The 23738-nt window shown below is 41.1% G+C and overlaps 2 protein-coding genes across 4 annotated transcripts in view; both read right to left on the bottom strand.

The window, feature by feature from the left end:
• The window catches only part of LOC116399797 (myosin-7-like), a 30654-nt gene that overhangs the window by 5614 nt on the left and 1302 nt on the right, over positions 1 to 23738 (bottom strand). Inside the window, exons 4-39 of one of the 3 annotated variants that reach the window (XM_031877205.1) lie at positions 23377 to 23520; positions 22349 to 22505; positions 22224 to 22251; positions 22005 to 22110; positions 21165 to 21257; positions 20981 to 21044; positions 20743 to 20841; positions 20530 to 20633; positions 19717 to 19855; positions 19517 to 19635; positions 19200 to 19349; positions 18904 to 19074; positions 18506 to 18815; positions 18352 to 18419; positions 18051 to 18256; positions 17841 to 17964; positions 17605 to 17741; positions 17246 to 17501; positions 16932 to 17174; positions 16674 to 16850; positions 16430 to 16575; positions 16243 to 16333; positions 15770 to 16159; positions 14953 to 15079; positions 14744 to 14862; positions 14454 to 14650; positions 14190 to 14373; positions 13940 to 14105; positions 13732 to 13856; positions 13345 to 13653; positions 13060 to 13263; positions 12675 to 12971; positions 12482 to 12586; positions 12297 to 12392; positions 12079 to 12213; positions 6096 to 7035 (exon numbers count right to left, since the gene is read on the bottom strand). In XM_031877205.1, coding sequence (XP_031733065.1) covers positions 6961 to 7035; positions 12079 to 12213; positions 12297 to 12392; positions 12482 to 12586; positions 12675 to 12971; positions 13060 to 13263; positions 13345 to 13653; positions 13732 to 13856; positions 13940 to 14105; positions 14190 to 14373; positions 14454 to 14650; positions 14744 to 14862; positions 14953 to 15079; positions 15770 to 16159; positions 16243 to 16333; positions 16430 to 16575; positions 16674 to 16850; positions 16932 to 17174; positions 17246 to 17501; positions 17605 to 17741; positions 17841 to 17964; positions 18051 to 18256; positions 18352 to 18419; positions 18506 to 18815; positions 18904 to 19074; positions 19200 to 19349; positions 19517 to 19635; positions 19717 to 19855; positions 20530 to 20633; positions 20743 to 20841; positions 20981 to 21044; positions 21165 to 21257; positions 22005 to 22110; positions 22224 to 22251; positions 22349 to 22505; positions 23377 to 23520 — 5661 coding nt within the window. In that variant the 3' untranslated portion in view covers positions 6096 to 6960. Of the gene's footprint in view, positions 1 to 6095; positions 7036 to 10677; positions 11827 to 12078; positions 12214 to 12296; positions 12393 to 12481; positions 12587 to 12674; positions 12972 to 13059; positions 13264 to 13344; positions 13654 to 13731; positions 13857 to 13939; positions 14106 to 14189; positions 14374 to 14453; positions 14651 to 14743; positions 14863 to 14952; positions 15080 to 15769; positions 16160 to 16242; positions 16334 to 16429; positions 16576 to 16673; positions 16851 to 16931; positions 17175 to 17245; positions 17502 to 17604; positions 17742 to 17840; positions 17965 to 18050; positions 18257 to 18351; positions 18420 to 18505; positions 18816 to 18903; positions 19075 to 19199; positions 19350 to 19516; positions 19636 to 19716; positions 19856 to 20529; positions 20634 to 20742; positions 20842 to 20980; positions 21045 to 21164; positions 21258 to 22004; positions 22111 to 22223; positions 22252 to 22348; positions 22506 to 23376; positions 23521 to 23738 lie in introns of those variants that run through there. The other 2 variants (XM_031877206.1, XM_031877207.1) reach the window with 2 other exon arrangements.
• On the bottom strand, positions 30 to 5994 carry LOC116399799 (myosin-6-like). Its single transcript, XM_031877208.1, has 14 exons — positions 5421 to 5994; positions 5281 to 5319; positions 4922 to 5134; positions 4582 to 4725; positions 4328 to 4484; positions 4219 to 4246; positions 3234 to 3339; positions 3050 to 3142; positions 2911 to 2974; positions 2719 to 2817; positions 2514 to 2617; positions 644 to 782; positions 446 to 564; positions 30 to 330 (listed from the first exon to the last, which is right to left on the bottom strand). The coding sequence occupies exons 3-14, from the start codon at positions 5120 to 5122 to the stop codon at positions 64 to 66; spliced, it is 1521 nt and encodes a 506-aa protein (XP_031733068.1). The 5' UTR covers positions 5123 to 5134; positions 5281 to 5319; positions 5421 to 5994; the 3' UTR covers positions 30 to 63.

Consider the following 23738-nt stretch of genomic DNA (forward strand, 5'->3'; position numbering starts at 1 on the left):
TTGGTGAAGTTGATGCACATCTGCTCAAAGGTGTTGAACTGGAATGAAATGTGACAAAAGTATTTATAAGTAAGTAGTCATTTTCATACTCGTATATGTGTTACCTGCATTAAATTGAAAAAGATGGAGTTGATTAAATAAAGTTGCCTGTATAATATATATTATATAGAAGAAGCTCACTTCAAAGATCTCAAATCCAGCAATGTCCAGTACACCAATGAAGTACTGGCGGGGCTGCCTGGTGTCCAGGGATTGGTTGATCCTCATCACCATCCACAGAAACATCTTCTCATACACTGATTTAGACAGTGCGCCAACAGCATAGTACACCTAAAGGAAAATCCAACCGTTGAAAGCTACAGTAAATAGCCTTTGTTTTGCAGTCAGTGTTTCTTCCTTTATCTATTGTACTTTAGGAACACCTTACAATAAGTTGCATTATTACCTGCTGGACAGTTTGTCCCTTGGTGACCCACTCATTTCCTACTTTGACTCGTGGGTGACAGAGACCTTTGATGAGGTCGGCAGAGTTCAGGCACATCAGATATGCGACTTTGTCAATACCTGAGAAAATGCATAATCTCTTAATAAACTCATTCAATTCTGACATGTTTCATGTCCCTGATCAGAGAGCTTGTCTCACCTTCAGTGCCATCAGCCTCTGCCTGCTCCTCACGCTGCTTGTTCTTGAACTTCATGTTGCCGTGATGCATGATGGCACCAGTCAGCTTGTAAATGCCGTTCTTCTCTTCTTGAGTGAAGCCCAGTACGTCAAAGGCATCCTGTGGAGGAGCACAGGATAAGTTCTCAACATTTGTGCTAGTTTTGGCATCCTAAATTGGGAAGAGGGATATTATATTTGATATGTCATTGACTTTTTAGATTGTATTCGGGTACACAGTAGAGTGGCAGGAGAGATCCGGGGGATAAGATAGAATGTGCTCTCTGAGCCACCATGATCCCACGTTATAACCATAGTTGGAATCTAATCGAGTCTATTTAAATCTTTGGCTAGAGACACAATGATACTGGGTTATAAGTGACATCAAGTTTCATAATGCTAGATCAACAGCTAGATGCGAAATAACATGCAGGAAGCCAGAGCATTTTTCAACAACCCTCACCCTTTATACTAGCCATCATTAATAAATGGTAAATTGATAGTTAGTTCAACTTTAGTTAATAGTTATTATCCTGTTAACAAACAATAAGAATAATAATGAATAATGTTTACTAATTATTAGTGATGCTTTAATTTACTTTATTTGAACAGTTTATTGTTGCACACATCATAACAGTTTATTTACGATATTAAAGGTGCAATATATAGGATTTAGAGCATTAATATAGCAGCAAAAAGCTATCATCTATGTAAAGATATAGTGCAGTATTGTCTACCTGAGCAGAGAATGTAGTCACTCCTCTGTGTGTGTTGTTATCCAAGATTTCACTTGCTTTCCTTACATAGCTGGGCCATCTGCGCGCCCTTAAGTGCATGTTAGTGCATGTTAGTGCATGTTATTCTATGTGAGCGTGCCCCTCTGGTTAGCTCACGGCCGCCACTTTGCACTGCGCTCATACGGCGGTTACAGCTGATCCCACTGTTGGTAGAAATGTTAGAGCCCACCCTCCTGCTCCTCCACACATTAGCTCTGTCTGCAATGTGGCCAAAGTTTGCGCTGTTAGCACTGCGAGCTGCTGGCTCAGCTGTCGACATGTTGAGAGCCATTGAGAGGCAATTGAAATGCTCTAAATCTCTCTCTCTATATATATATACCTTTAACAAAGCATTTATTAAAGATTACCAAATGATTTTTCTTTTAAGAAATCATTTGTAAAACATCTACTGAATAAACATTATAGATCAGATACCTGTAACACTTTGTTGACAACCTAATTAATAACCATTAACAATCTACTCACATTATTTGGATGAATATTATACAGCTGCTGATGATTATAATACCTTTTTAAATGGCTAATAAATACTTTGTAAAGCATCTATTACTATCTATTAAAACATTATTGAGATAAATAGTTAATAGTCAATGGTTAACAATTGGTTTTTGGTCCTATCTATTTCGGGTTTATAGATGTTTTACAAACAATTACTTAAAGGTTTACAAATCATTTGGTAATCATTAACAAATACTTGATATAGCTTATCAAATCTTATAATATATGCAAAAATAAAATCTGTAATAAATTGTTTACAAATGTAATCAAAAGGTAATTGTTATCTTCTATTATATTAGCTATGATGAAATATATAGTTTCTAAATGTTTTATATTACACAAACTAATGATAAAATAACATAAATTATAGCATAACTAATAATAAGTAAACATGAATAATTATCATGCCATTGTTTGTCAACATTTAGATAACTATTAACTAAAGTTTAATTAACCATTTAGTGATGATGGTTATTGTAAAATGTCACCCTTTTACTTGACTTTTTGGTGTGAGTGGCCGGCTCCATGATTAGACATCATGGTTCATCCCTACTCACATCAGTGGCCATCAGCTCCTCAGAGTCATTGATGGAGGCTACTGTCGTCTCTCCTTGGGAGATGAAGGCGTAGTCATAGGGGTTGTTGGTGATGAGCAGCATCTCTGAGAAGCAACACAGAAGTGTTAGATTCTGTATGCCAGTAGGGATGTAGCAACATTACAACTACTTGTTGCTACTGGTCACAGATCAGTTTTTTATTTACCAAGCAGCTCAGGTTTCTTCTGAGACAGAATCTGATAGAAGATGTGGTAATCTCTCTCATTCTTAAGCTGAAAGGTGACACGGGACTTTTCCAGCAGATCTGTATAGACATTTGCATTATGTGAGTGGGTTTGGTGATCATTAAGAACATGTGAACAGACAAAATGAAAAGCAAAGAGAAAAGACTGCTTACATGTCTCAATATCAGCTGAGGCCAGCTTTCCACTGGCTGCAAAGTGGATTCGGATGAATTTGCCCTAAAAATGATGCCAATGAAAATGTGTTAATTAGAATTGGCACAAAGGGGTATTTCATTACAGACAGAAACTTACAAATCTAGAAGAGTTGTCATTCCTGATGGTCTTGGCATTCCCAAAGGCCTCCAAAGCAGGATTAGCCTGAATGATTTGATCCTCCAGGGTTCCCTGAAAGAATTGAGGAGTGCAACATTTGTTCAAATAGTTCAAATCTAAAGAACATTATTCAATGTGCCGTTAAATGTTTCAGCATTATAACCTTTTTGTCAGAGCCTGCGTCCTTCTTCCCGCCTGCAGCTGCGATGCTGGCAAAGTACTGGATGACTTTCTTGGTGTTGACAGTTTTACCAGCACCAGATTCTCCCCTGAAGACACAAATGTGTTTGATAAGTTGACAACACACAGTGCAGCCTCTCCAACTATTCAGGTTGTTTGATTAAAGACAATATTGATGCTTTAGCATCATTTTCTTACACACATGGCAGCCAAGTACTGGTCGCAATAAACACGTGGTTAACTTACGTGGTTAACGTTGTTAATTTAAACAAAAACACTTGCTTAGGTTTAGGCAACAAAATAACTTAGTTAGGTTTAGGAAAAACATCATGGTTGGGTTTAAAATAAGTATGTAAACTTAGTTTAGGCAACACAACCAATTACTCAGGTTTAGGAAAAACATCATGGGTGGGTTTAGAATAGGTACGTGAACTTAAGTCACCAACATAACTAACATAACTTCAAAATGACTCAACAACACTTTAGGACAGCAGCACCTGTCTCTAACACCGGTCGAAAGAGTGTTTTCTGTCAACGTACTACATCCTAACATCCTGAAGGTCTAATAATGTAGTGGATGGGTTAACATTGTAGTTACTTGGGAGCCCTGTGCATCTCATGCAGATGGTAAAGGGGATGTGTGTCGTTATCAGATGCTGAGGGATGTGACAAAGCGCAGTTCTTTGATGCCATTGGTATGAGAACAGGCTGAGAATACACCCTGATTATTGTTTGGCTATTTCGTTTCTTGCCAGTAAATCTATAATATAATGTTAATGTTCATATTTAGGTGCTTTATTCCACTGTGGCATCAACAAACGCAACTGTTCACTGATAACATACCACTTAAAATAACAATATACATTACCGGGAGTAACTGAAGCATATCAGCAAAAACTCACAAAACAAACAATATTTCTCACAGATATATATCATTCTCAACTGGATAACACGAAAACACAACTTACGTGATGAGAATTGACTGATTTTCTCTGTCTGGAAAAGAGAAGAAAGTATCACTGGAGGATTCTAGGATTCACCTCTCTGTGAATGTTATAATAACTGAAGGGGAATTACCAGTCAGCATGTACTGGTATGCATTGTCAGAGATGGAGAAGATGTGAGGAGGAGCTTCAGTCCTCTTCTTTCCTCTATAGGCAACAACCACCTCTTGGTTGTAGACTGGCAGCCCCTTGTAGGGGTTGATAGTCACACAGAAGAGTCCAGAGTAGGTCTGTGAGAATGAAATAGAGGGAGTTAATGATTTTAAAAGATACAATTATGCTGTAGTTGTACTATAGGTGAGGGATACAGTCTTTGCCTCAACTCACATAGATCATCCACGCTGCGTAACGCTCTTTGAGGTTAAACAGCACAGCTGGCTCATGGAGGAAGGTGAGCATCGCCATGTCTTCAATTTTATCAAACTTCGGCGGGTTCTGAGGGTGGACATCGCACTCCTTCACTGTGACAGTCTGAAAATGGAGATAGTGAATGTTAATGTAATGCTTTTCTGTGTGATCCCGCAGTAGGAGCATCAGTCTCCTATTGTTTCACTGCTCTGTAGAACTAAAGGACAAATGGACCTGAATCATCCCTTGCATTGTACCATTGTGTCTTAGTTATGAAACCAGTTGCATCCAGAGCAGCTGTGCCTGCCAGCTCACTGACCTTCCCTTTTGCAGTCTGAGCAGTGACTTTGTCCCCCTCACGGCTGGTGACAGAAGCCTTCACGAACTCCTCATCCGTATCCGGAACGAAGCACTCCTTCTTCATGTCGAAGGGACGGGTCTGGGCCTCCAGACGCTCCCTGTCTGACTTCCTCAGGTAAGAGGCTGCTGCCCCGAAATCTCTCATGACAGCATCGCCCATTTTTCACCTTGTCTACAGGAAAAAATGATTGAAATTCAGAATAAAAACACTGCATATGCCAATATTGTCAGTTTTGTATTAGTTAATTTATCACATATTGGTGTTAGATTTTATTGCTTTTCCAATCAAACGCATTTTCATTTTTCAGTTGCTCTTACCTTACCAATCCCTACCAAGGAGACTGAGGTGTAATGGTCCTGAGGAAGTAAATAATGGAAATTGATGAGAGCAGTCTGAAGCCCACACCAACACAGGTAATGCTCAAAGTGTTGTGTGAGCCATTGTCCCCGCACCTTACCTTGAGATAGAATGGTGACCTGTTGGGGGTTTCACCATGAGTTCCCCTTATAAACAAAGCCTCTCTGCCAAATATGGAGGAGCGTTCAGGGTCCAGGAATGTTATTGTGTCTGCGTGGGGTCGGGGGGTGCGTGAGGGGAGGGGGTTAATGAGTGGCGGAGAGCAATATAGAAATCAGCAGGTCAGAGTGTTATCAGCGATGGGGTCTCCTGACGAGGCCATATTAGGAGCTCCATGCAGTGCAGTGATTAATCATAGGTATCCTCAAGCAGCCGGGGGACCACAACTCACTCTTTAAAAAGACACTGGGAGGAATTCCTTTCTCATCATCCCTTAAGTGAGCTTCTGTTACAGGAACAATACATGAGCAGAAGCATCCTCACTTCGGACAGGCAAGACCTATACCTATCAAAAACTGTTTTAATGGATTTGAATGGTCTATGATTAAAATAGATGTGGTGATATTTAAACAGATGGTGACATGATAAACTTTAGGATGTTAAAATCTTTCTAATTTTATTTTTACTTTAAATATTTATTTGTCAGACCTTTTCTTTTTTTGTCAGGCAGGTCGATCAAAGATGATCATTGATGTAATTGAAATGTGGACAAACAGCTGTTTGCTATTAGAGGACAAATGGAAATATTACCAATATAAATGAAAATGAGAGAAAACATGTTAAAAATATGTTTATATACTATTATATAATGTTTCCTTGATGATCTGCACTTTCACGCAAAGTAAAAAAAAAATCATCCAATAAAAAATGTAAGCAAGCATTTTAGCATATCGCTAGAATCTAGAGTGAAAATAGCCAGGTATTATATATCTGTTTTGAAAATTAGAAATCATCACATTACATTCTAATTCAATATATTTCTAAATTTACAAAAGATAAACTTTTAAATAATAAATGTTGGAGATTGACAAAGAAATAAGCAGCAAAAAAACTAAAAAGCAGAGTTAACATTCTTTGCATAATGAAAATGAATCCAGAGTATTCCGTAAATGCAAAGTACTGGTATTGTTTTCTAAACACAACGGAAGACGTAGAAAATATTTGGCGGGATATTCTAGATAAGCATGTCATGTATGGGTGTCAATTACCCAGAAGGCTTAGGTGGAGTCGCAGTGAGGCATTGGTAACATATTGCGTTAAGTTATCATAGAATGGACTTTGGGGTAATATAAACAGCCACCAGATACCGCATGGGGCGGTCTAAATAAAGAACAGGACTCTGTGAGATTAACCAGGCGACAAGTGCGAGGCAACATAGACAGAGGTCTGCCACAGGTGACATGCTTGAGATTCACTGAAAGGCGGTAATGATGATACACAATGGAGGGCTATGTCAGCGCGACATGCTGCGATGCGATGCCGAGGTCACCGTGGAAGCCTTCTCCCATTATCAGTCAGCGGCGGGTGCGAGCCGGCCCTCGCAGTTACAGTGCCGTTGACATGGCGTCGTGTCTTTGCAGGACAAAGATAACTGTGTGAAATTCCTGTTTAGCACACGGCACTGATTGAGGAGAACAGCCTCAGAGGCTTTCGGGACCCTGCCCTTTGCTTGCTTCTGGGATCACTTGTAGCAGATGATGGCCTCCAGCTGGGTTCTGTCTCGCATAAATATTTAAAGGCAGAATATATGATATTCAGAGTATTGATAAAGCAGTTAACAAGTATTATCTAAGAGTAATGTCTACCTGAGCAGAGGATGAAGTCACTCCCCCACCCACACGCTGGTTACCCCTCAAGTAAACACAGTTAGCTTAGTCAGCACTGTTGCCAAAGTTTGCCCTGTTAGTGCTGTTAGCACTATTAGCTACAAGCTGCCGGCTCAACCGTCACCATGTTCAGAGCCATTGAGAGTCAAATCAAAATGCTCCCAGTTTTGTATGTAGCACCTTTAATCATTTATAACCCATACAGCTTATTCAACATACATTAGTTATTATGTATAGCAACCAGGGACATAGGCTACTGAGACTGTAATTTAGTCTGGGACTTTAAGATGGAATCAGTCAGATCTCAAACTGGGAGGGGCTGCTTGTAACCCCCCTCAGTATTGAAAGTATTAGATTGGCCAAGTCTGACAGTCAGCGATCCGCTCTGTGCCTTCTGTGGCTCCGTGGGCCCACACGCCACGACTGAGGACCATACAGTAACTACTGACATTAGAAATGGAAAGGTAAAAACTCAATGACCACTGGCCTAGAATAGATCGGCCATTCGGGACTCTTCTGGAACTTCCCGATGGTCTCAACTCCCCTGTTAGGAACTATAATGCACAACCTGTCACTAGCACCAGTAATCACGGCCCCTTCAGAGGTCAAGAGACAAAAGGAGGGTCAACAGCTGGTGACAAGTGCTGAGATTATTTCCATTCTGATAGGTCGGCTCCCGGCCCCATTACTGACAGCTGGCGTCAGGGTGCCAAATGGAAGTGAGAGATGCCATGCCCCTTCTAAAGACCAAGTGAAGACAACACTGACCTCACAGTTCAAACTTGTATTCATTAAAGGAAACATGATTGACATGATTTGTTTATGTCACAACCAGAGAATATTGTAGTTAATTACATACAACCTGGAGAAGGAGAAATAGATGGGGCATTTAGATACGTGTCTCTGGCATTTAAACTGGTCTTCATAGTAACCTTTTTTCTTTTTATTTGAAACTCAATTTTGCCAGAAAGTTTTCCTCAGATTTTACCAATAACTTTATAATTGTTTTATTGTTTTCTTATACGAGTGCTTTATAAATACAGTTTATTAATATTGTTTTAGTCTCTAAGTTGTTGATCCAGGTTGGTACATAGAGTACAGCAGGTTTTTATGGTTCTGTTCATTTCTGCAATTAAAGGGACAGCGTGTAGGAGCTAGCATCTAGCAGTGGCTGCATGAAGAGGACCAGCTCCCTTTGTAGATATATGAACGAAAACATGACGACTCTTAGTTTCAGGTGTTTATGCACCAATGGAAACATAGGTATGAATATTATATTCCATTTGTGCTGATAGATTCCCCAAAATGCTACACACCGGTCCATTAACTAGTGAATCATTATGTATGTGGCCCCTGGTCTTTGTCTTTATTTAACCTTTACTCCCCATCTTTGGTGCATTCTGGTCATTGCTCTGGTGCTTTTGCATCAAATATCATCTTGAGGGGTGACATCATCCTTCCTGGACATGGCGTTTTTTTCTTTATTTGTCCAACCCAATGCATGGTAACAAACCAATTTTACTTTTCCCAAACTACCGCTGATGTTGCTGCTGCTGCTGGAGAAGAAAATGAGTAGCAGAGGGAATACCCTGAGAGAGACCTTGTCTTTCATACACAGCCTATAAATATATCACCATCATGCTAAGGCAGTCAGTGTAGCAAACTGCGTTTTTTGTAAAAACTATGAAAGTGTTAAACTCCTGAGTTAAGACCACAAGCATCATCAACCATGTTAAAGATGGTCTAATTATAGAGGTGGTGAACTGTTCCATCTTCGGTCAGTCCTCCTCGTCATTCTGACCGTGGGCTCAGATGTCCTGTTAATCGTGCTGATAATCCTCAACACATACTGCGAATGTGCTTTCATTAGCTAACAGTTACCTGCGTGGTCGCTCAGGGAGTTAAGTACATGACACGTAATAAGAGACGTGACAGGACTCCCTGAATTTCACACAATGGGGGTCTGGGGCCTCCCTCCTCCTGCCCCAAATCATTATTTAGTCTCCAGCAGCAGTAACAATGACTGAGACCTGGCAGCCAGGCAAAGCTCTAGACTGACAGGTAAGGGTAGCACTCTTGGTTCAGTGTTAAAGAGAACATTGATAAATATAATTTGTTGTTTTTGCTTGTTGTTTCTTTTCAGTATATGAACTAGATATTTGGTTGATGATTCTTTGTAGTCCTCCCTAGCCATTTGGAGGAGCAGGCAGGCATGGACAAGTATTTACTGAGCAGCTGCAAGTGATTATGCATGGTATTATGGTGGGCCTGAGTACGAGCATTGGGCTATCGTTGACCTTGAGGCCTGGGCTCTCGGGCTTTCTTTAACTCTATTTAAAGATAAAGGGGATTTGTTTTATCTCGCTCTCTTTTAGCAATCACTTCACCTCCACTTGCCACTTTTTAGGCCCTCTGCCACCACGGTTTATTGCCCCTCCTGAGTTTTCCTACTTACGGTCTTTCTGCTCATTCCCACATTGACGCCTGGCTTACATGATAATTTACATATAAACATTTTGATCAATCTCACTCCACTTATCCTCATAGAAAAGGGAGTATGGCCACCATCAAATCCTGTTTACTTCACAGGAATTGATGATGGCAATTTTATTGGTTCACTAAACTGTAACACTAAACTGTATACCAATTCATATGTAGAATTATGTATTTCACCCCTTATTGTTCTTTTTATAATCCAAAATATAACTACTGTAACTTCTATGTTGCTACTGACCAGTCAATATAATATATGTATTAAAGCTGCAGATGGTAACTTTTAGGAAAATAGCTTTTTGCCATGTTTGCTCAAACTGTCAATATATCCTGACAGCAGTACATGAGACAGATAATCTGTGATACAATTAGGTTCCTCTGCCTCCTAATGGCATTTAGAAGATTCCACCGCCGGCCAAAGAAAAAGTTCAGATCAAACTGTCAAAGGAGGCAGCGCTGATCAAATATGAATGAAGATTCTGTTACCGTATTGTCTATTTCTTGTCTTGAATGTGTTCAGAAACCCTGTTTAAGCGTACTGTTTAGCTGTAAAACGAGAAAGTTTGTTCCAGTCGGTGGGCGGTGCTTGGTTTTGGCTCGACTGTTTTCAACAAGTTTTTTCATTTTAAACAGTACACGAAAATATGTTTCTGAAATCATTTGAGGCAAGAAATAGGCAATGCAGTATCATAATCTTGATTTATATTAAATCAGCCCTGCCTAGTGACAGTGTGATTGATATATGACAGTGATTGACAAAGTCAAGAGACTCCTCGGCTCTGATTGGCTGTTTTCCTTTGGGCGTGGTGGAATCTTGCAAATGCCATTAGGAGCACCAAGAGGATGCTGATTTTAGCACAGATTATCAGTCTCCTGTACTACTGTCGGGATATTGAGTTTAAGTAAATATGACAAAAAGTTATTTTTATGAAAATGACCAACTGCAGCTTTAAGTTACTTTAAATACAGTATTTCCTCTACAAAGTTCCATGAACACAATCGTTGTTGCTGTTTTGTATTAAATAAAAGAAAACAATGTTGTGCAACAGCTTGATGAGATTTTATTAAGCACTACAGGCTGTGAATAGTTAATAGTTTAGGGATATATATGATGGAGTCTTAAAATCACTGTTAGAAAAAAAAAGATCTGAGATTTCGAGAATTAAGTCATCATATTACAAGAAAGAAGTTGAAATATTTCATGAAAAAAATTCTCAATATTTTGAGAATAAAGTCAAAACAGAAAAGGTTGCTTCTACGCATACAGTATGTTATGCTTATAGTTGGATTGCAGGGGCATGTTTTAGCATTTCTTGACAGTCCATAGGCTACTGTGGCCTACAGTTATTTGGACTGATGTTTGGACCGTATTGTCACGTCTCCTCTGCTCCTCCCTCCCTTTCAGTCACCCTTGCTATGTTTGGGTCTCTCTACTCCAGGACGCTTCCCATTGAAAAGCTGAGGAATCCAGCTGTGTGCAGCACTTTATCGGAGGTGGTGAAGTTTACATTTTTGTGGACAATTAGCCACACAATGGTGAGATTTATGATGTTTTTAAACAGTTAGTTTCAGTTTTCCACCTTCAGTGAAGAGCAGTGCACAGACACTTCCCTAAACCTAGTCTCATCCAGGGTGAGATGAGGTGCTATCATATCAGCAGAGTGCAGAGTAATAACATAATGCACAGTAGACTGTAGGACAGGTAGAGTTTGGCTGCCATCACATCATTCACATCAGCACCATGACGGAACTCTGTTCTCAGCTGTCTGGAGAAAACCAGAACACTGCTGAGCTCCAGCTGCTGCTACAAAACCCATCTGGTTATTGGCTCATCCATCATGTAACTGCTTTCATCTTACTCTCATAATATGATTGGTGAAACATCAATCATTTGACGACACCGCTCTCATCTGTTTGCTACCACAAGTATGAAAATCTCGACTTAAAGTTACGTCTTCATTTTGCTAATATTACAAGTTTTTGGGGGGGGATTATTAAGACTTTAGTCTAATTGAATTAAAAATGAATTATCGCAATTTATGTCTTTTTTTTCCAAAGTATTAAAACTATATTCTCGAAATTTCAGGAAACTCAATGTGGGCCGAGCACTTGGTTGTAAATCTACATCACACAGCAGGCAAAAGGATTTCTCCAGGTTCCAAAGCTTCACTCCTCATCAAACCCTTTCTGTTACAGCCGGGGAAATTGGAAAGAAAGAAAAAGAGAAACAGCTGTTAGGGCTTCAGATTAGTAATGCTTGAATGCCACAAAGCAACATATTCATTAACAGACTAATACAAACCGAAACTCTGCAATGTACCAAACATGTATTTGTGCTAATGCTTGAAGAGCAGTGCAAGGTGTTAAATGCAGCCAGCAGAGAGCAGCATGTGGTAGGGTGAGGCGCTGTGCACCTGCTGCAGAGTGCATGCTTCAAACCTTGGAGCCAGCGTCACGGGTCTTGGCACGCAGCTTGTTGACCTGAGACTCAGAGATGTCGGCTCTCTCCTCAGCCTCATCCAGCTCGTGCTGCTGCTTGCGTAACTTGCCAAGATGAACATTAGCCTGCTCCTCCTGTTTAGGATGAACAAAATAAATATGTAGTTACACATTGAAAGACGAAGAAGCCGGATCAAAACTTACATCTCGACACTTACAGCCTCTTCAGCAGCTCTCTTGTAGGCTTTCACTTTCAGCTGCAGCTTATCCACCAGATCTTGGAGCCTGGCAATATTCTTGCGGTCCTCCTCAGTCTTTGTGAATAAGGTTATTACGTTATTTTTCTTTTTGAATAACTTTAACCACACATGCCAATTAATGAAGCTAGCTTCATGCTACGAACCTGATAGGTCAGTTCCTTGATGCGGCGCTCGTATTTACGGATGCCCTTCACAGTGTCACCACTTTTCTTCTGCTCCATTTCCACTTCACTTTCCAGCTCCCTCACCTGGTCAGGGAAAATATGTTTTGGATAACCCACCTAATAACTCCTTCGCCATAATTGCCAACAATAACACATCACGAGAAACACTCACCCTGGCCTCGAGCTTCTGCAACTGCTTCTTGCCTCCCTTCAAGGCGATCTGTTCAGCTTCATCCAGACGGTGCTGCAGGTCTTTGATGGTTTGCTCCATGTTCTTCTTCATGCGCTCCAGGTGAGCGCTGGTGTCCTGCTCTTTCTTCAGCTCCTCTGCCATCATGGCAGCATCAGTAATGGCCTTCTTGGCCTTCTCTTCAGTATTTCTGCACTCCTGCACCGCTTCTTCTACTTCTGTCTGAAGCTGGGATGTATCAGCTTCCAGCTTCTTCTTTTGGTTTATCAGGCTGGTGTTCTAGTTTTAAATAAGTAGTTGAATTTGCATTGTAACAGTGTGTGTAAAACAAACATGCTAGGACATATTGATATCCACGGCATCTTACCTGTGAGTGCAGTAGCTGCACCCTTTCACTAACGTCCAGCAGCTCTTGCTCAGCAAGTTTGCGACCTCTCTCCGTTTGCTCCAGAGCAGCCCTGAGCTCCTCCAGCTCAGTCTGAAGCAAGTTGTTGCGTCTCTCGACCATGGCATTGTTTTCCTTCAGATCATCATTGCATCGCAGAGAGTCATCAAGCTGGAGCTGAGCATCCTGGAAGAAGTTCAGAACCTCCGGTTACAACGATTCCATAGTAAGGTGCTTGAAAAAATAAAATGTGTGTCCTTAGTTTACCTTCAGATGTGCATGAACAGCCTTGAGTTGTTTCTGGGCCTCTGCCGCCTGCCTGTTGGCCTGGCTCAGCTGGATCTCCATCTCATTGAGGTCTCCCTCCATTTTCTTCTTCAAACGGAGAGCCTCATTCCTGCTGCGAGTCTCTGCCTCAAGAGAGCTCTGCAGGGTGTCAATCATCCTCTGCAGGTTCCTCTTGGACTGCTCCATCTCCTCGTCTTTCTCAACTACTTTACGATCCATGTCTGCCTTAATCTGGTTGAACTCAAGCTGGGCTCTGAGAATCTTGCCCTCCTCATGCTCCAGAGAACCCTGAGATAGATAACTTTATACATTTTCCAACTCACGGCTTCCTTTTGAGAAACTGAGGATTTGAGATTTTAGTCTTACCTCAGCTTCCTCAAGGGCAGACTGAATCTCGCTCTTTTCCTGCTCCAGCTGCTTACGGAGTTTCTCCAACTCATGAACGGTTTTTCCTCCCTCACCAAGTTGCTCAGTGACGTCAGAAATCTCCTCTGTGTATGAAAGTAGTTGTATTTAATTTGGCACACACAATTAGCATCTATTACCTGTTTAGACACAATCGCCGATATATTACCCTGCAGATTCTTGTTCTCCCTCTTCATGGTCTCCAGATGTTCAAGAGATTCTTCATAGGAGTTCTTGAGTTTGAAGAGCTCAGTGCTCATAGACCTGGCTTCCTTCTGAGAGCTCTCCAACTCACACTGAGACTCTTCATACTTCTGTTTCCATTCTGCCAACACCTGAAATATGTATGCTTAAAGGTCAGTTCTACTCTAATTGTCCGTCTAAAGGAGCCAAGATGCCAGATGTATTCTAAGTTCAACCTTGTCAAAGTTTCTTTGCTTCTTGTCCAGAGCAGCAGCAGCAGCATTAGACCTCTCCACATCCACCATGAGATCTTCAATCTCATTCTGCAGCCTGTGTTTGGTCTTCTCCAGAGATGAACATTTAGCGTTCACTGCTTCAACAGCCTCCTCAGCATCCTGCAGACGCTGAGTCAGCTTCTTCCTGCATTATCATAAATTGATTCAGGGTTGATTGCTTTTAAACTTTGCTGAATTGTTCTAGTCAAAATACGTTTTACTCACTTGGCCTCCTCCAGTTCCTCGGTTCTCTGGATGGCATCAGTTTCGTACTTAGTTCTCCACTGAGCCACCTCAGAGTTGGCCTTGGACATGCCGCGCTGCAGTTCAGCCTTGGCCTCCTGCTCCTCCTCATACTGCTCCCTGAGGAGGTCACAGTCATGACGAGCTGACTGCACTGCATGGGCTAAAGCATTCTTGGCCTGGATGAATATTGATAATGTGGGTATTTCTCTCGGACATTCACTTATTTTTGAAACGTAAAAATAATTGATATATTTTTGTCATTTTCATACCTTTATTTCCTCCTCTAGTTGTCTTTTTAAATCTTCAAGTTGTTGATTGTAGGAATTTTTTCCTCTGGTAAGCTGAGAAACAAGAGATTCTTTCTCCTCCAGCTGCCTTGAAAACTCATCTAGAAAGGCAAAATGTAGGTTTTATAATTACATTCTTCTACGTTAAATGTTAAAACTTTATTTTTTCAAGTGAAAAGAGTAACACTGACCGTTCTCAGATTGAAGCTTGGCTTTCTGGGTGGTGAAGTCATTAAGAGATCTCTGACTTTCATCATACCTGTTCCTGTATTCATTCATTTGATCCTCCAAAGTTCTGCAGGCCTTCTCCAAGTTAGTCTGCAAAAGAAATGAACCATAGTTCACAGGCATTGTTTACTACTTTTCAACATTAGACATGTATATACTACCTTGCACACCCAGTTCCAGCCTAGAGGGATAGAAGAGTTTATGATTTGTCTGGTCCAACTAGCCCAGAGTTTGGCAACACTTTTAATATAAAGTTCCAATTTTTTTAATTCTCTTGTTAATCTGTGTGCCTGTTTCAACATTAAGATTAACATTCTTTTTAAAAATGACACTGCATCAAAATGTAATTGTCCATTTTGTATTCCATCCATATAATGTGCATTATATGCATTATACATTTTTGAAAAATATGCCAATCAACTAGCCAATCAGAGGAAGAGTAGGACGGGTCTTTGCTGAATGCGGGTGGGGAAAAAGATCAATTGAACTACCATAACTACAGGCTGCACAATTGCCAATGGCTGTGAAAGAGGTTATTTGGCATACTGATGAAAGGGCACTTCAACATTTCTGGCACACTTATTGCTAGTTCGTCATTTTGCCTATCGCAGAACTAGCCTGATAAGAACAACAGATTTAAGTTGGAAGTGTTCTTGGTCACAGTTTACTGATGTTGCATCACCTCTAGGTATTAAACAGTCATCATTCAGTTTACTACACGGTTGTCAGTTAGTTCCACCAGTGTAGAAATTTACCTTGAGCATCGTCATGAGCACATACCTTAGACTTTACTATTTGTTCCATACTGGAGACCACGTCATCCAGCTCCAGTCTGAACTCACTCTTCTCCTTCTCCAGTTTCTGCTTGACTCTCTGCAGGTTGTCAATCTGCTCTCCCAGGTCGGCCACACTGTCGGCTTGTTTCTTCCTGAGTGTGGCAGCAGTGGCTTCATGCTGCAGAGTGGCCTCTTCGAGGTCTCTGCGGAGTTTCTGGAACTCGGCCTCCCTCTTCTTGTTCATCTCAATCTGGGCGGATGTTGCTCCACCGGCCTCCTCCAGCCTCTCACTGATCTCCTCCAGCTCTCTGGCCAAGTCTGCTCTCTGCTTCTCCACCTTGGCTCGGGCAGCTCGCTCTGCCTCCAGCTCTTCCTCCAGCTCCTCGACACGTGCCTAGTGTCAGAACGTGTCAAAATGTAGCAATACTTTGGGAAAACATTAACGTTCCCTTAAGACCCACGAATGCACGTTTGTACCTGCAGCTCTTTCAGCTTCTTCTGGAGTTGAATAATCAGGGCCTGTTCATCTTCAATTTTGCTGTTCAGCTGGCTGATCTCAAAGTCTTTCCTGGAGCATTTTTTTAAACCAGTGTTAGCTAATTGAAACCATGTACACTGTATTAAATGACCAAAGTCAATTAACAATGTCATGATGAATTAGTACTTTTTCAGGCGCTCCTCGAGTTGTTGCTTGTCATTTTCTAAATCCATCACAGTCTCCTGGGTCAACTTTAAGTCGCCCTCCAGCTTTCTCTTGGCTCTCTCAAGGTCCATTCGAACCTTCTTCTCTTGCTCAAGAGATCCTTCAAGCTTAATGCAAATAAATGTAATTACAACATTTGTGAATTGCTTGATTATCAATACTCACAATACCATCTAAGTAGTACAATTTTGATATGGATTCTTACATCATCCACTTGCTGCTCCAGCTTAGTCTTGGCCTTGGTCAGAGTGTTGACTTTGTCTTCTTCACTCTGCAGATCATCCAGCGTTTGCTGATGAGCTTCCTGTAAGGCTTTCTTTTCCTTGGTCAACTTGGCAATGATTTCATCCTGAGCAGCCATCTCTTCCACCAGGTTCTTCACCTATGAGCCAAGAAAAGACGGGTTACTGGATGCCGCATTAAGCTGCTGATATGAAGCAAATGGTTAAGTTAGATGTCATACCTTGTTCTCAGTGGCGTGCTTCTCTTTCTCCACTTTAGCCAGAGTCAACTCTAAGTCATCAATGTCTTTCTTCAGCTCAGAGCACTCATCCTCCAGCTTCCTCTTCTTAGCAGTCAGTTCAGCATTCATCTCCTCCTCATCCTCCAGTCTCTCAGACAGCTCTTTGGATTTACCCTCCAGCTGAATCTTGCTTTTGATCAGCCCCTCGCATCTTTCCTCAGCATCACAAAGATTATCTTGCTCCTGACAAACATTTGATCTCATTAGCTTCATGACAGGTTCAAAAGAAAATGGCAGTAGAGTGGGATTCTCACCGCTTGGACTTGGAGTTGCAAGTCGTTCTTCTCTTGAAGAAGAGAGACCATTTTCTCCTCGAGTTCCTTTCTACGAGCCTCAGATTTTGCGTAAGCCTCTTTCAGCTTCAGGAATTCTTCCTTCATGTTGGCCATCTCCTTTTCTGATTCAGCAGATCTCAACAGAGGTTTGATCTTGAAGAAGAGCTTCATCCAGGGCCAATTCTTGACCCCCATGAATGAACGGACATTCCATTGGATCACTAGTAATGCTTCTCTAAAATACACATTTTAAATATAATAGAATGCTTTAGTTAACTGTACAAATCACAAACCATTAATCTTTGAATCGTTGGACATCAGCTGGACACAAAGGTTACCTGCGTTCCACCATCTTCTGATACTCAATACGAGACAACAGACCACGGGATCTGGCTTGAATAGCAGTGATGATTTTGGAGAGGCGCTCGTCTCTTAGCTCCTCAAGTAGACCCAGCAAACCAGCCTTGAAGAACACCTAACAACCCCAATAGGTGTTTTAATTTTTTGCCATCCTCTTCATCTCCAAATAAAATGTTTCACTTTTCCCCAATGTCAGAACAACTTCAGATGATACCTTTGTATGTCCAAACTTGTACTGATTGTGATCAATATCCAGAGACCCAAGAAGTTTCTCAGCTCCCTTCCTGCTGTCAATGAACTGGCCGTCAGGGATGGCGGCAGGATTCAAGATGCGATATCTGGAAAAGAAAAAAAATAAATCTTGGAGGACATTATTTAACATTTGTTTGGAATTGTACAGTATCTGACTTAAATTAAATAATACCTCTGTTTGAAATCTCCATAGAGGATCCTGTTGGGGAAGCCCTTTCTGCAGATCCTGATGCCTTCCAGCACACCGTTACAGCGCAGCTGGTGCATCACCAGAGGGTTCTCCATGGCCCCAGGAGTCTTGGTCTCATTGGGGATGATGCAGCGGACAAAGTGAGGGTGAGTAGACCTCAAGTTGGTCATCAGCTTGTTCAGGTTCTCCTGATGATATTAATATAATAAAGTATATATTATTATTATTATTTAGCATCAAACAAAATACCATATCCAAGAATTTAAAAAATAAATCACAATACCCTGTGAAGAGCGGACACAGTTTGAAACGATGATCCCTTCTTCTTCTTCTCTTTTTTGTCAACCCCAGCTGTTCAGAAAGATGACCTGAAAGTGTAAGTGTAGCAAGACAAGAAAAACATGCAATTTCCAAACAAGATATTCATGCCAAGGTACCTGATTCAGCTCCAGCATAATTTGCAAAGATGACAGATAACACCCTGAGATTAGACTTCTGGTAGAGTCCTACAACGGTCTCGTTCAGAGGATCCTTGTTCTTCACCAGCCAGTTGACAATATTATAATCAACAGTTCCAGCATAGTGCATCAGGGCAAAATGAGCCTCTGGTTTTCCTTTGACAATTCTGGGCTTCTGGAAGTTGGCAGATTTCCCCAGATGGTTGTCATAGAGCTTTGATTTAAAGGTGGCATCAGAGGCTTTGGGGAACATGCACTCCTCTTCAAGGATGGACATGATACCCATGGGCTGAAGGGACAAAAACATGAGCGGTTTGAAGAAAATAAATCAATCAATCTTCATGTATGGCTGAACATGTAATAGTCAAGTCTCTTACCTTTTCAATCAGGTCAATACAGGCCTGCAAGTCCATACCAAAATCTATGAAAGTCCATTCAATGCCCTCTTTCTTGTACTCTTCCTGCTCCAGCACAAACATGTGGTGGTTGAAAAACTGTTGCAGCTTTTCATTGGTGAAGTTGATGCACATCTGCTCAAAGGTGTTGAACTGGAATGACATCGATATTGAGCAGAAATTAAATCAGGCATGAAAATGTTAAGCAACATGTTGCTAATGTTTGTTAGCTGTTGAAAGAGTGGGCTGGTTTATTGTGTGCTAATGAGTTAACTTACATCAAAGATTTCAAATCCAGCAATGTCCAGTACACCAATGAAGTACTGACGAGGCTGCCTGGTCTCCAGTGACTGGTTGATTCTAACAACCATCCAAAAAAACATCTTTTCATAAATAGCCTTGGATAGAGCTCCAACGGCATAGGTCACCTTGGGGACAGGCAACATATTTAATACCAAGCATACAAATTAATAAAACGTTTTTTTCATGCAACTTTTCAGTCTCTTCAGAAGTAGTCATATAGAAAGCATAAAGTTTTCCTGGATATAGAACCTTGTGTATAACAACAATTTAAGTTGACTTTTTTACTTCTTACTTGAGCGACACTTTGTCCCTTGGTGACCCACTCATTTCCTACTTTGACTCTTGGGTGACAAAGACCTTTGATGAGGTCGGCAGAGTTCAGGCCCATCAGATATGCGACTTTGTCAACATCTGAAAAGGAAAAGTGAAGGCTGTTAACAGTGTCTCGCTTGGTTGGTTCTGAGCCAACCTGACAAACAGAGCTTGTCTCACCTTCAGTGCCATCAGCCTCTGCCTGCTCCTCACGCTGCTTGGTCTTGAACTTCATGTTGCCGTGATGCATGATGGCACCAGTCAGCTTGTATACAGAGTTCTTTTCCTCTTGAGTAAATCCCAAAACGTCAAAGGCTTCCTTTGGAGGAGCACATGATAACTTCTAAACATTTGTGCCGGTAATATAATTTTGACCAAAATTATAAATTTGTGACTTAAAAACATACAGCACCCTCCTTCATTAATATTGCCAGAACGCAGAAAGGTCCTGCAAAAGAACACGGTCGTCCTAAAAAATTTTAACCTGGTTAAACCCCCAGCAAGATTGTTGTCCAATCAAATACATGCAAGTGCACATTCCTGGTAGATCACATTCTAACCTGAACGCCTTCTTTTTACCATACCGTATTTCTACTGCACCGTATTTTGACCATACCGTATTTCTACCACACCGTATTTCTACCACACCGTATTTTGACCATACAGTATTCCTCGCGATCGTTGTGAGAAAAGATGAAATAGTTGCTACTGTGATAGCTTTCTAGAGATGGAAAAATCTTTCTCTAAGTATTATAAACCTGTTTTCAGTCTTTTGGCATCCAATAAGTCTTTAAACACATTAATCTGTTACTCCTCCTGGACTTTGTGGATTGTATGTCATTGTTATGCCGGTCACTAAACCATCACAGCCCCCCTGCATTTTTTTTTTACACAGGGTTGTTTCGATATGAGTCCCATGTAACTCATTGTGTCATTATGATTAGAGTTCAATGTATGATTGTGAAAAAAAAAGGGAACGAGTGAGAGCCTGACATCTGTTGCCATCAGTTCCTCTGAATCATCAATGGAGGTCACTTGGGTTTCCCCCTGAGAGATGAAGGCGTAGTCATAGGGATTATTTGTGATCAACAGCATCTCTGGAGGACAGAGAGAGAGTGGACAATGAAAAGCAAATGACAGCTATGGTTTTCCATTTGTTTTCCACTTTTTCTTTCAGTGGTGGCCAACTACCGCTGAGCCACTAACCCAGGAGTTCAGGCTTCTTGTTGGACAGAATCTGGTAGAAAATGTGGTAATCTCTCTCAGCCTTGAGCTGGAAGGTCACACGGGACTTCTCCAGAAGGTCTGTGACAAAAACAAGACAGAAAAATTGTCATGTCATTGTCATTGTCATGTCAACTATATTACTACTGTATGCCATAAAACATGAATAAGATGACATTTACAGGATTAGTGAATGTAGGATGAGGGTGTTTGTTCTTACATGTTTCAATATCAGCAGAGGCTACCTTTCCCCTGGCATCAAAATGAATTCGGATGAATTTACCCTGAAAGGATACAGTTTTTGGAAAGAAAACCTTAATATCTGCTCCTTCCACTGATTGTGTTTTTATGGAAACTGAATATATAATATTCACAATTTAGTCACATAAAGGTTAGACACTCACAAATCTGGAAGAGTTGTCATTCCTGATGGTCTTGGCATTACCAAAGGCCTCCAGAGCAGGGTTGGCCTGAATGATTTGATCCTCCAGGGTACCCTGTCAAAAAGGAACATTGCGTATGCTCAATCAAGCTATAAAGCGAGGAATCTCTATCTGTCTGTGTGTCTTTGTCCTCCCCATATCTAGAGAACTATTCATCCAATCGATGTAACACTAGGCAGTTGGATTGCTCAAGATACAAAAGAGTGCAGTGTCGAATGTGGTGCAACCATCTGTGGTGCCAGATGGTTGTGCTGTACCAGCATCATCTAACTATAAAGGAAGGAATCTCTGACTGTCTCTCTGTCTGTCTGTCTGTGTTTGTATATATGACTGTCCTTCGCATATCTAGAGAACCGTTCATCCAATCAACTTCACACTTGGCGGATGCAAGCAGCTACCCCGGTTCTCGACAAACGACTGAAGCAGCCCATTCCGGACGTGCATGCGCACCGTGTTATTAATGTTTCACGCTACACATAGAAGACTTCAGCAGCCTCTAGCGGCAGTTTATGAAATTTTGAGGAACTTCTTAACCTCCAACTTATGCAACACAGAAGCTGTTGAAAGTGGAAATCCTGAAGAGAGTTTAAGCCATTGTTGGTGAATTTGTTATTTGTCATAAGTTTGATTTGTCGCCAGTGCACTCTTGTTACTTTACACTAGGAATTTAACTAAGCAAGTAAGACAAGTATATTGTATTTCAGTGAAAAGGTGTAGTAGCGTCATCTGTAGTTTTAGCCAGTTTAAGACTAACCAGAACCCCTCTGACAACTCACACCTTTGACAGAGCTTATTATTTACCTTGTCCTTGGCATTGGGGTCTTTCTTTACGGTTCCAGCTGCAATACTTGCAAAATACTGGATGACTCGCTTTGTGTTGACAGTCTTTCCTGCACCAGATTCTCCACTGAAATTGGAAAGTCAGTGATAAAAACCTACAGTGACGTAATGAAGAATATTTTTTTTTATTTCCGAGCATATAGTGTCATTTATGCGTTTCAAGTATTAGACATTACATACGTGATCAAAATTGACTGGTTTTCGCGGTCTACAAAAACAAGCATAGAGTACAACTTTGTTAGTATAAAGATTCAGCATCATTACATGTAACAGAAGTTAACGGTATTTGTGTTATTAGGTTTTACCAGTCAGCATGTACTGGTATGCATTGTCAGAGATGGAGAAGATGTGAGGAGGAGCTTCAGCCCTCTTCTTTCCTCTATAGGCAACAACCACCTCTTGGTTGTAGACTGGCAGCCCCTTGTAGGGGTTGACAGTCACACAGAAGAGTCCAGAGTAGGTCTGTGAGGCACAGAAAAAAAGATTACTTTTTTATAGGTGCAATATACAGGATTCTGAGCATTTATGTTGCCTCTCAGCTGCTCTCAACATGGCCATGGCTGACAGCAACAGCTAACAGCTAACAATGCTAACGGTGCAAACAATGGCAAGTGTTTACCTGAGGGGGTTCTGGAGGGCGGGCGCTACACTTCCTCGACAATGCCGTCAACATTGGCAATGGTTTTTAACTCAGTAATCTTTCTCCCAGACAGGAGTCGGCCTCTGCCCTGAGCTGAGGGTCTGACTCAATGCACAAATCACTCACTCACTCACCCACAAGTCCCATGCCACACTCTGCCGACACTCAACTGTCCATGCATTTTATTGTGTCCCTTTTTAATAGTTTACTACTACTCGATCGATTTCAATCAGTGTTAAATTAGAGTTATTTTCTATATCTCAGAGTTGGGTTAAGTTGTTCACTGCTCCGCTACGTGACTCAAGTGACTTTTTACAGACTTGAGTCAGTAAAAAGAGTGAAACCTCAGATCTCTAGTGGAGAAAACGAACATGCAAAGTAAGTAAAAAAAAAAAGGCAAAGTAAGGAGAAGCTTGGATAACGACACACACTTCATACTCTGCTGAGGTAGACTTTACTCCACTGTATCTTTACAAAGCAAATCGTTTTTGTTGCTATATTTAAGCTCTGTATCCCGTAAATTACACCACATCAACCATTTGCCATTATTTTGTTTTTGTCCACAACTTATAGAGACAACTAATGCCATTGCAACAATATTTATTTAAGTATAGGTGCAAAATTAAGCACGGACACATCTTTAATGAGTGACAGCATACATAAAACTTGTTTCTTGGATTGTGGGTTACTCACATAGATCATCCATGCCGCATAACGCTCTTTGAGGTTAAATAGCACAGCTGGTTCATGGAGGAAGGTCAACATGGCCATGTCCTCGATCTTGTCAAACTTTGGAGGATTCTGTTGCAGAACCTCGGATGCTTTGACCACCACAGTCTAAGGAACATTAATGCACTTCTTGGATTCATTTTTATTTTTTTGGAGTGAAAAAGTGTTTATAGAACAAGTGAAGTCAATTACAGTGACACATCAGCCAAAACAACATATATAAAGTAAAATCTGAAATAAAACAAAACAAAAACACCAACTGGACAAAAAGCAACTGAAGTGTGTGTGTGTGTGTGTGTGTGTGTGTGTGTGTGTGTGTGTGTGTG

The sequence above is a fragment of the Anarrhichthys ocellatus genome, unplaced genomic scaffold (genome assembly GCF_004355925.1).
Source record: "Anarrhichthys ocellatus isolate YVR2014 unplaced genomic scaffold, GSC_Weel_1.0 scaffold129, whole genome shotgun sequence".
In the NCBI taxonomy this organism is placed as follows: domain Eukaryota; kingdom Metazoa; phylum Chordata; class Actinopteri; order Perciformes; family Anarhichadidae; genus Anarrhichthys; species Anarrhichthys ocellatus.